The 12217-nt window shown below is 37.1% G+C and overlaps 1 protein-coding gene across 1 annotated transcript in view; it reads right to left on the bottom strand.

The window, feature by feature from the left end:
• The window catches only part of TYR (tyrosinase), a 189808-nt gene extending 178021 nt beyond the window's left edge, over window positions 1-11787 (bottom strand). The window contains exon 1 of the mRNA XM_069071046.1: window positions 10869-11787. Coding sequence (XP_068927147.1) covers window positions 10869-11687 — 819 coding nt within the window. The 5' untranslated portion in view covers window positions 11688-11787. The remainder of the gene's footprint in view (window positions 1-10868) is intronic.
• Between the last annotated feature and the right edge of the window lie 430 nt (window positions 11788-12217).

Genomic DNA, 12217 nt, shown 5'->3' with positions numbered 1-12217 from the left:
CTCTCTCTCTCTCTCTCTCTCTCTCTCTCTCTCTCTCTCTCTCTTTCACTCTCACTCTCTCTTTCTCTCTCTCTCTCTCCTCTCTCACTCCATCTGTCCCTACAGATATCTATGCATATCTATGCCCAACATATTTTTAAATTAAATAGAATGTATTATTAAAACTTTCTCCATTGCTTTCTTAAGTCTAGACAATCAACAAAACAACAATTCAAGCCCTGATATTTAGTGTTTTCTGAATTCTAAGGTGGAAATTCACTGAAAATTTTTTGTTCTCAGAAAAAGTTTGAGCTGAGTCTGGTACATGCCTGGTTAGTTTTTAGTTAATTGGAAATATCCACACCAACAGTAATGGTGATTTTTTTTTTGCAGCATTTTAATATGAGGGTAAAATGACTCCTTAGATGATATCTTAAAAAAAAACTAAAGTTAAGGGATGAGAAAGAGGTAGGTACTAGGAGAAGGGGGAAGGGAGAGTGTGGGGTTCCAACTTGGGAAAAGTCATAAAATATAATAATAAGTGAAAACACATAAAACTTCATACTCTGTGAAAGGTAGAAGCCCAAATATGGTGACCTCTTTAAAAATTAAAACTTAGATACTGGATCATAGTTTAGAGACCAAGTCAAAACTTAAATACTGTGACCTATGAAAGCAATAAGAAGAATATTGTGACCCATTTGTGACTGGTATATTACCAATACACAGACTTTTGTTTGGGCATAACATTCGCTTAACACCCAACTCATTGCTAATCAGAAAACCAAAAATATTGACCATTCAGTTGTGATACACTCTCTAGCTCCTCCTTTTTTGACTATTTGCTATAATTAACATGGAGATTTTGGAAGTGCTTTTGTGGCAATCCACTAATCTATCTGTCAGCTGCCCCAGACTGAAGATTGCCCTGTTTGTAAGAATTGATTAAACTGCCACCTATAATCAATCTGGAGATACTTGGTCTCTTTCATTGGTATCAAAAGAATATTCCACAGTTATGAAGGAAGTACAGTATTTACCAGATAGGGGAATTCTGGACTTTACAGTAAGGTCCAATGCAGTAAATTGTCTCATGTAAAAGAAGTGCTTTTATAGCTGTTGGGGAAGATGCTCTGGGAGGTGGGAGACAACTCTTGACCCTATTCATCACCAATGACTCAAAGATGGACTAATATACATATTCAGTTGGGCATAGAAATCTATCTTACCCTACATGGAAATAGGAAAGAAAGGGGATAAAGGAAGGGAGGGACATAAAAAGGGAGGATAGATTGGGGGAAGCAGTGGTCAGGAGCAAAATATTTTTGAGGAGGGACAGCGTGAAAGGAGAGAGACAGAAAGACAGAAAGAGACAGAGAGATATACAGAGACACAGAGAGAAGAGACAGAGAGAGACAGAGAGTGAGAGACAGAGACAGAGAGAGGCAGAGAGCGAGAGACAGAAAGAGACAGAGAGTGAGACAGAGAGAAATAGGTGAGGGAAGGATGGAGGGAAATACACAGTAATCATAACTGATTTTTTTTCTCTGATAAGGCCTTCTTTCTTAAAAGTACAGAGAACTGATTAAAATGTGTAAGAATACAAGTCATTCCCCAATAGATGAAAGGTCAAAGAAAATGAACAGATAATTATCAAAGAAATCAAAGATTTCAAAGAAATATTCATATGAAGATGCTCTAAAGCATTATTGATCAGAGAAAAACAAATTAAAACAACTCTGAGGTCCCACATCACACCTATCAAACTGACTAATAAAATAGGAAATTACAAATGATGGAGGGGATGTCAGAAAATTGTGACACTAAAGCACTGTTGATAGAGTTGTGAACTGATCCAACTGTTCCAGAGAATAATTTGGAGCTATGCCTAAAGGCTTATAAAACCATGAAAAACTTTTGACCTGGCAATACTACTACTAGGTATGTATCCCAAATAGATTTATTTAAAGGACATATATGTACAAAAATATTTATAGCAGCTCTTTTTGTGGTGGGAAAGAAATGGAACCTGGGGGGGGCGGGGATTTCCATTAATTGGGGAATGACTGGACAAGTTGTGGTATGTAATTGTTATGGGATACTACTGTGCTTTAAGAAACAATGAGCAAAATGATTTCAGAAAATCCTGGAAAAAATTATTTGAACTCATGCAAAGTGAAGTGAGCAGAGCCATAAGAATAGTTTACACAGCAACAACAATATTGTATTCACCAAATGTGAATAAAAGCTATTCTCAGCAATATAATAGTCCAAGGCAATTCTGAAGGAATTATGATGGACAATGCTACCCAGCTCCAGAGAAAGAACTGATGTAGTCTGAAAGCAGGCAGATGTATACATTTGCTTATACTTTCTTTTATTGGGTGGGGGGGCGATCTGTTTTCTTTCACAATGTGACTAATATGAAAATATTTTTTGCATGATTGTACATGAATAATCTATATGAAATTGTTTTCCTCTCAATGAGGGAAGAGGGAAGGAAAGAGAGAATTTGGAACTCCAAATATTACATACACATGTGTGTGTTTATACATATATGTACATATACAAAATATGTATACATGTAAAATATATGTGTAGATATCTATATTTATGCATGCATAGTGTGTATGTGTTAAAATTGTTTTCACATCTAATTGGAACAGCAAAAAATATTTTTAAAAGAAAGTGACTCCTTAATTCATACAATTTGATAAGGTTGAGAGTGCCATATGGCATTATTCTTTACCACAGAGGCCATGTGATACACACACACACACACACACACACAAATACACATACACATGCATGTGTATTAAAAACACAAATATATGTGTATATGTATGTATACACACATATACACGTATAATATATATATGTATAAATATATACACACTATGTTTGTACATATAACATACAGACATAAATACTATATTTTTCTGTGCATACACACATATAATCTTTGGACTTTTCATTCATTCTTTTCAGAACTAGCTGCAGAGAGTAGAGTCTCTTTCCTAGGAGTGGGAGCCATAGGTATACAGGCACATAGACTAGGTGAAATTGGGTGACTTTTTAACCCAACCCAGTAGCAAGATACTAAGCATCAAGTGGTACTAATCTCTAGCCCAGCAGAGTGTATATTATATGGACACATTGTCACCTGTATTAGCTGAGTGAATCCTTAAAGATGAAACCATGTATCTTTTGAATAAAAACAGAATAATTTCACTGTGGAATAATAGAACCATTTGATATCAACAATATGGGGGTTTTTGTCATTCAAAAAATTTAAAATGACTCTAAAATTTTTTCTATACCAAGTTAGTCAAAAGATAAAAGAATTCAATTAGGCAACATTTTATTCTGAGATATTTTAGTGATCTGTTTGTCTTTTCCTCAGAATTTATTGGAAAGGGCAGTATGTAGTAGTGGGAGATATGGGTTCTAGTCTTAGTTATGTTATTTGGCTTTGTGATCTTGATGAGTTATTTTGGTGTCCATAATGCTTAGTGTTGGAAGGGAATTTGCAAATCCTCTTAAAGAGGCCTTTTCACTGACTGGGTATTACCTTCCTCTAGGTGAGTACTTGAAAAGACCTTAGCCTAAAAGGGCCACAGTCTCCCATTGCATCCTGGACCATCTCCAGCCATCCTGATAAATATCTGGTCACTGGATCCAGATGGCTCTGGAGGAGAAAGTGAGGCTGGTGGGCTTGAAAAGCCCTCCCTCATTCAAATCAAAGTCAATTGCAAGTCATGTCATCATTTCTCTGATGCCATGGTCCACTTAGAAAATGAAAGATAAACACAGTAAGAAATCCTCTAGTCCAGTTTGCTGCCTTTCCTCTACCATTTTACATATGGGGAAACTGAAATTCATAGAGGGGCTATAGTTTGCCCACAGCCTCACCATAGAAAGTAGAGGAACCAGAACTCTAGTTAGGTTCTTCTTCCTTACATGCAATATTATTTTCATTGTACCACATTTCCCCACTCTGGGCTTTAGTTTCCCCACTTATACTTAAGAGTTATGGACTAGTGAATCTCTAAAATCTCTTTCAGCTTTAACATGTTTTGATTCTAGGTCTGTGACTGACTGAGCATATCTGAGGTCATAATTCCAATACATGACTAACTTTGCTAACAAAGTTGTAGGTACTCTTTAGAGACATAATCTTGGATAGAACTGTGGAATCAACAAAATCTAAACATGATTTGTTAACTTTTGTTTTTATTTCTAAAACCTAAACTGTCTTGATATTGGACAGTAATACTCATTTCAGTAGAAACAAAATAAAAGACCAACACTAGTTTTCTGCAATTATGTAATGGGGATTCCTCTTTGCATCCTCTTCTCTGCCCTGGTTTCAACTCTGGGGAAAAGGTGCTTCCCCCAAGACAGGCTCCTAACCTCTGATCTCACAGTCATGCTACTAATTCTAGCCTTGATTAGACAACATATCTGTGAGTCTCCCTTCTGACTGGAGGGCTGGAAGACAGCGTACCAAACTCCTCCTAATGCTTTCCTTAATAGGGCCAGAAACTGGGTTCTTGGATCGCTCTGATTTGCATTTGCTTCGAAACCTCTTTCAACTACCGGAAATAAGATGTCCCCATGCTGGGTAACCTTTGATGTCCTAATTGTTCCTGCTCATGTCCCTTTTTTGTATTGTATCAGCTCCTTGAGGGCAGGGATTGTCTGTCTTTTCCTTAGTTTTATCTCTAGCACTTGGCACAGTACCTGGTCCATAGTGGGCATTTAATAAACATTTATTGGATTGCGAGATTCTAGCCCTTTGTTAGGACTATGTTCTTCTGATATAGTTTCATCAGCTGATTTGCCTTCTGAGACTCATAGCTACAGAAGAAGCCTAATTGGAGGGAAATGACATCAGAATGTGAAAAAACAAAGAGTAGGGGAAAAGACAAAGACCAAGAAAAACAATATGGTGGCTGAAGTACATGTATTGTCTAGACACTGAAAGAGTTAATTTTGCAACATGCTTTTTGGTATTAGCCTCTGAGGCATTTTAGTATCACATGACCTGTTTCAGTACTTGGTTTACAAGGACAGACTGGCAGGAGCAGACCCTAAAGCTCAGCGTCCTGGGATTCTAGTGGAATTGAGTTTCTGGGAATATCCCATAAGAGCAATCCCATGTTCCCACTTATCCATGTAGTTGCAACCATAAGAATCACAGTGTTCTCACATATGATGAGGAAGTAATTGCTTTGTGACCCTTTCTTCTGTCTTTCAGTTGTAACATGGGGTATGCAGCAGAACTAACCAGAAGTCGAATGTGTTATAATAGACCTTCCATCTCCCCTAAAATAAATAATTCATGACATGAAATAAAGCCCAAATGCCCTGGAAATTACATTTTTCTTTTTCTCATGCAAAGATGTTATTTTGAGTTTTTGGGTAAAATATTTGATAGAGAGGATGCTTATCCCTGGGTTAGCTTTTTATTTTCTATGACATAAGGTCTTTGATTCCACAGGACATAGTGCAACCTAATTTTTTCATCTGTGAAGTGGTGACATCATCAGGAAATAGTAATAATAGCTAACATTTATATAGTCCTTACTATGTTCCAGGGCCTGGGATAAGTATTTTATAATTCCTAACTCACTTAAGCCTCACAGAAACTCTGGGAGGTAGGTGCTATTATTATCCCCATTTTACAGATGAGGAAACTGAGGTAAACAGATGTTAAGTGACTTGCTCAGTATCACATAATTAGTAAGTGTCTGATATCAGATTTGAACTGAGATCTTCCTGACTTCAGACCAGGTGCTCTATCCACTGCTTCTCCTAGCTGCCCCTAAATAATGTTATGCCATGAAATAAATAATTTAATGGGTAAATGGAAAGTCCATTATAATACATTTAACTTTGTATTAGTATTGTCTCTTGCCTTCATAATAAGGTTGAGAGATTTAGGTAAAGGGGAGATGGACTCTAGCCAAAAATGGGATTTATGCCTTATAAGAAGTTTGGCCCAGGAATCTAATGGAATTTGTTGCCTAGGTTACATGTGATTAATGGTCCAGACTTTACTATGAATTTGATCATCTAAATTGAACTCTACATATGAATTATGACTTTGAGGGAAGGTAGATAAATACATGAACACAAAGGGAAGGCCACGAGAAGAGGGTGGGCAAGTAAGTAAAACTGAATGATTCATACTTCTTGGTAAAAATCTAGGATTTAACAGAGACATAATATTAAGGGTGGAGTTGGCATGATTAATAGCCACACATCTATAAATCCTCACTGTTTATAGGCAAGAACCCAGACTGCTACCCTCGTCTACATTTGATACATATGTATTTTTTATAATTATGTCTTCCTTCTATACAGGAAAAGTGAAAGATTAGTTAAAAAGTTATGAAGTACAAAAAAGTAAGTGTTGAAGGAGTCCATTGAATAAATCATTTGAATAATCCCAATTTAAATTTACTATTGTCCATGTGAACCTTCATTTATCCAGTGAAAACACATTTGATTGTTCACTGGGTTTGAACAAGTTCCAGACATCTGCTTAGGTACACTATGGTCAGGCCTTCTGAGGCCTGTATAAAACCATTTTGCTAGTTGGACCTAGAAAATTTTGAGTAAAAGTTGAACCAAGAGAGAAGACTGCCTCTAAGAAGAATTACTTGAGGGTGAGAATAGCATCTTGAGTCTAGATCTCTTTCCCTCCTCCCACCTTAGTCAGAGGTGGGTCTTCCAAATTTAGAAGTGTCAAAAAATTTTTGAACTTTAGTCTTCTCAGTAATAGCTTATGGGAACACATGTATTAGAATCCAAGGACAAACTGAATATAGATTCAAGTTTCTACAAAGAGCCATGTAGAAAAGCAATACTAAACTTACCTAAGGGAAACATCCTGAGAACACCATCTAAAGAATTTCCAGGACACCTGAGTTATTCCTTTACCACCTATGTACTTAGTCCAGTGAGTGTTAGCAGAAGAGAATATCACAGATATGGAAGTAGGGGGGAAATATTATATCAACTTTTCTTACCAAACTGCCTTACTAAATACTTCTTTCTAAAATTTAATAAAATCTGACTGGTAAATTGATATTAAAAATTATGATGGAAAGCACACGGGTAAGAACTTATGAATTATAGCATTAGAGATATGATAAGTGAAATATGAAATAAGTGAGGAAAAAAAGATTTGAGCTCCTGAGAATATTGATTTATTAAGTAATGCATGCCAATTGCATAACAGATCAGCACCAAGCCTCCTCAACTTGACACTATACCTCAAATACGTCGGGAGACAGATTTTTATTAATTTAAAAAATGAACAGGATATAAACCAAGATACAAGAGTATATAATCTGATTTCTAATTGGAGGGAAGATTAGGAGATTTTTTAAGTTGGCAGGAGTAGAGTAAATAGGCATAATTTACTAAAATCAGAAAAAGAGATGTTCCCCTGCTTCCAGATGTCTATATTCAATTAAACAAACAAGAAAAGAGTCCCTGAATGACTAGAGTAGATCTAATTTTCAGATAAAACATATGGATTGCTTGAGATATATAATTGCGAGAAAACTCCTTGCATCAATCTTCATATCTGACTGGGTCTCTGGTCAACATAACCTAGATTCTTAGTTAAGGGTCTCTCAACAGCAAGTAGGGGTGGTCCAGCTTCCCAGCCAGGTAGGGCTATGCAATAGCAATAAAATAATAAAATAAATAAAGCAATAAAGCAATGCAATAAAGTTTTCTCATAATTCCCATAAATGAATAGTTTTTTTTCACAAGACAGCAACTGAACTAGACATATAATTAAATAGAAGGGGAATTAAGATAGACCCAAACCTGAGTCACAAGATGGAGTCAGTTTGGTTCACACAATTCCCACAAAACCATCTCTCAACCCTTGAACTTTGAGGGGATGTAATAATCATATTCTGGGGATCTGACTCTTCAGTGACAGTGGGAATCAGGGTAGTAGCTCTGGAGCATGGGTTACTTCCTATATAATTAGTCCTTAAACATGTAGGCTCATACATTCAGAATTGGAAAGTACTGTTAAGATCATCTTAATCAATCCCCTCAATTTACAGATGAGAAGAATAAAGCCAAAAGAGGTTCAGTGATTTATCCAAAGACATATTAATTAGTAAGGCCAGGATGATGATGATGATGATGATGATGACAATTTTAAACAGAAGCTAGCATTCAAACTTTTGCAAGTACTTTAAATGTTATCCCATTTGATCCTCATGATAGTTTTTGAGACAAGTGCTATTATTATCCCCATTTTTACAGCTGAGGAAACGGAGGCAGACAGATGTTAAGTGATTTGCCCAGGGTAACACAATTAGCAAGTGTCAGAGGCAGATTAATTCAGGTTTTCCTTGCTCTGGGCCTAAAACTATATTCATTCTCATACCAATGTCCTTTGGTTTCTGAGCCAGTGTTCTTTCCATTCTATTTTGGATTTTTGGCTCTAATGTTTATTTCTATGTGTGTCATTTATTACTTGGAAATGATTCTGAGCATTTTTGAGGTTTTCTATGTCAAAATAACAATAGTTTATATTTATAAAGCACTACCCCACCCCTTTCACAAATCTACCACAGTACTATGAGGCAGATAATACAATATTATCTATATTTTTAGAATAGAAAATTGAGATTAAGAACCTTATCCTCAATAAAACTGGCGATAAAGGGTTGACTGGGAACTTAAACTCAGGACTTCTGCCTCCAGATCCCATGTGTGTCCCATGATACCACAATCTTTCTCAAAAGGGTAGCTAAGAAGAAGGTTTTGTTTGTTTCTGTTTCCAACTTCCTTAAGACCAAGGAGTATTCAGGGGAATAAATGAAGACTAGAGAACTTAGATGTTTTGGTATTTTATATACTCAGTGAGCAGTTTTGGAAGCATTCACAAAATAACTGCTTTCCCCAACAGATATGAAGAGAGGTTTTGCTTTTTCTCCTTGAATGATGCATTGACTCTGCTTCATAAGGTGCTGACATTTGCCATGTGACCAAAAATTATTTGGGGCAATTTTCAAGTAAGAACTTGAATGTACTCCAGTTTCTCTTGATTGCTGTGTGCACTTGAAAGAGAAAAGTGATCCACACATTTTAATTGGCAAGTGCAGGGCTCAGATATAAAAATTTTCATAGTCTCAAAAAGACCTTTGAGGAAATCATCTGACAGGAAAGAGAGTTGGGCTCAAAATCAGAAGGAGGGAAAGGGAAGGGAAAAAGCATTTAGTAAGTACCTACTAAGTGCCAGGTGCCATGCTAAGCACTTTACAATGTTTTCTCACTTGCTCTTCACCACAACCCTGGAAGGTGGGTATTATTGTTATTGTCCCCATTTTATAGTTGAGAAAATAGAGGCAGACTGAAGTTAAGTTATTTGCCCGGGGTCACACAGGTAGTAAAGTTCTGAGGCCAGACTTGAACTTAGGTGTCCCTGAACTTAGGTCCACTGCCCTGTTCATTGCATAACTTCACTGTCTATAATGAGAACTAGATTTAAGTTCCTACATTGCTACTTATAAACCAGAACAAGTCACAACTTCTCTGGGCACTAGTTTTTTACCTATAAAATGAAGGTCTTGGATTATGATGGTCTGGGAAGCTCAAAGTTTCAGAGGATAGAGTATAAAACCTGGACTCAGGAGGATATGAGGTCAAATCTGGCCTCGGACGCTTACTAGTTGTGTAACCCTGAGCAACTTCAGCTCTGTTTGATGCAGTTTCTGTATCTGTAAAATGAGCTGGAGAAGGAAATAGCAAACTACTCCAGCATCTTTGCTAAGAAAACTCCATGGACAACAAAGTATATGCTTTAATATGAGTTATTTGTTTGTTTTTGGTCTAACCTTGTAATGCCTTTGCATACCTGAATTTCTTTTAAGGAAATTTACTAAGGCAAATAAATTCTACATAGACATACATCTACATAGGATCAGGGAGAATCAGACACGACTGAATGACTGAACAAAAACAGCAATGTTATTTCAACTCTAAATCAATTATCTGTTTTATTTCTGAGTCAGAAGCCCTTGCTCCAACATAAACTGGCTGTGTAGCCATTACATAACTCACTTTACATCTCTGTGTCTCAGTTACTTCATCTCTAAAATTGATTATAATATATAAGATCTTAACTTCTAGGACAAGCTCCAAGTTATAGTAAGGAAAATATTTTATAAACCTCACCACTAAAGCCATTTTCCCTTTCAATTTTCCACTATCCTACTTTCTTTCTACCTGAAAAATCACCCTCTGAATCAGACCTCTAGAAACTATGCCCTGGTCTCTGGGGGAATTAATTTGCTCCTTTTGAGGGCTTTGGAGCTTAGTTGGTGAGTGAATGAGTGCAAACACACCTAGATCATTCTATCTAGCCCATTGTAGAACAGCCCATGCTTCACTTTCCATCTAGCTATCTACTGGGACCATCTTGGCATCTGTCTGGCTTGGTTTGTATATACCGCACCCCAAGTTTTCAGTGATCAAATCAATACTGCCATTGTTTCTGGAATACACACACTGATTACTTGGCCTTGGGTAAGCAGTTGAAATTTTTAGTGCCCCAAGCATTTTTCTAATAGCATAGATTGCAGAAGTGTTATTTATTTGCCTTAGTAAATTTACTTAAAAGAAATTCTGGTAGGCAAAGGCATTACAAGATTAGACCAAAACAAGCAAATAACATATTAATTATTTCACAGGGTTGTTTTTAGGATCAAATAAGGTAATTATGAAGAAAATATTCCATGCTATTAAATACTATAGAATATAATTTATCATTCATATTAGTATTAGTATCAGTAGTGATAGTATTTCTTAAATAAGAAGCAATCAGACTCATTCCTATTACTCCTTACCTGCCACGAGGAGAAGAATGAGGCAGGGCTGAGGATGTTTGGGTTTGTTGGATGATTACCTCCCATATACTCATCTGTGCAAATAGTGCATTCCTCAGCATCTCGCCAGTCCCAGTAGGGAATAGTGAAGTTCACATCCCCTGTGAGTTTCTGTATCTCTTGTTCCCATAGCAGGAGAAAGAATCTGTGCCAAGGAAGGAAACCTGGAGCTTCATGGGCGAAATCAATGTCTTTCCAGACACTGGAGCCCCCAAGCAGTGTGTCCCGGGACACATAATAATGCATCCAGACAAAGAGGTCATAAATGTTTATGTCCCTAAACATGGGGGTTGAACCATTATTCATTTGGGCATAGGTGCTGATTGGGATGACATAATCTGAGCTGATAGTATGCTTAGCCAAATTGAGATAGGCAAGGAACTTGTTCTTCTCGGGTATGGTCAAGTCAAAGATGTTTCTTCTTAGCAGCAGTCTCCTCTCCAGGCAATTTGGCCCTAAGAATCCAAATTTGCAGTCACCACAGTTGAACCCCATAAAGTTGCCAGAACACTGGCAGGTCCGGTTGTAAAAGACAGAGGGCCATTCTTCACGATCATCCACTCTGGAGAAAGGAAACTGGGGTCCCTGTGGAGCCCTGGAAATGTGGATCTCCTGACAGGAGCCTCTGCCTGACAATTGGCCACAAGGAGAGCCATCTCCACTCCATATTGGGCAGCATTCCTTCTCTAACAGGTTCTTGGATGAAACACAGGTTCTGGGAAATTGCCCCAAAGAACCTGGAAAAATACACAGCATATAACACAGAGGTACCAGACGCATTCTTCCCCTGGCCCTCCACAAATTCCTTCTCAGCTGGCTAATTGGTTTCCTCTCCAACTCCCTTTTAGCCTCTAATCATCACATGCATTGGCTGAAACTTAAATAGTATCTCCTCCCACCTCGAACTTCAAACACTTCCAGTCTTTGTCTTAAGCTCTCATCTTCTGTCCAGCACATGACTGCTTTTCTTGGAAATTGGAGGATAGCCCACATAGCAAAGTTAATTTTTAAAGTGACACTCCTCACTATCAAGGAACCCTTGGAGTTTGTCAATTGATTTACTAATGATTAATTAATTAAGACAAATCTTTTGAATCATGTTATTTTATTGATTTAAAGAAATATTCAAAAGATCACATATTTAGGGCTAAAAGGTATCTTGAACGTCATCAACCCCATTATTATACAAATGAAGAAACTGAGGCTCAGATTGGTAAAATGATTTTCTCATGGTCACATAGGTATTAAGTGTGTACTTAAAGGTTATGTGGTATAGTGGAAGGTGTGTGGCATAGTGAAAAGAGAATAGG

Source organism: Petaurus breviceps, unplaced genomic scaffold (assembly GCF_028583685.1).
Source record: "Petaurus breviceps papuanus isolate PSGF00001 unplaced genomic scaffold, PetGlider_PUasm1.0 90823, whole genome shotgun sequence".
Taxonomy (NCBI): domain Eukaryota; kingdom Metazoa; phylum Chordata; class Mammalia; order Diprotodontia; family Petauridae; genus Petaurus; species Petaurus breviceps.
Note: the sequence above shows the minus strand (reverse complement) of the source record. Positions and strands in the feature narration are given on the sequence as shown.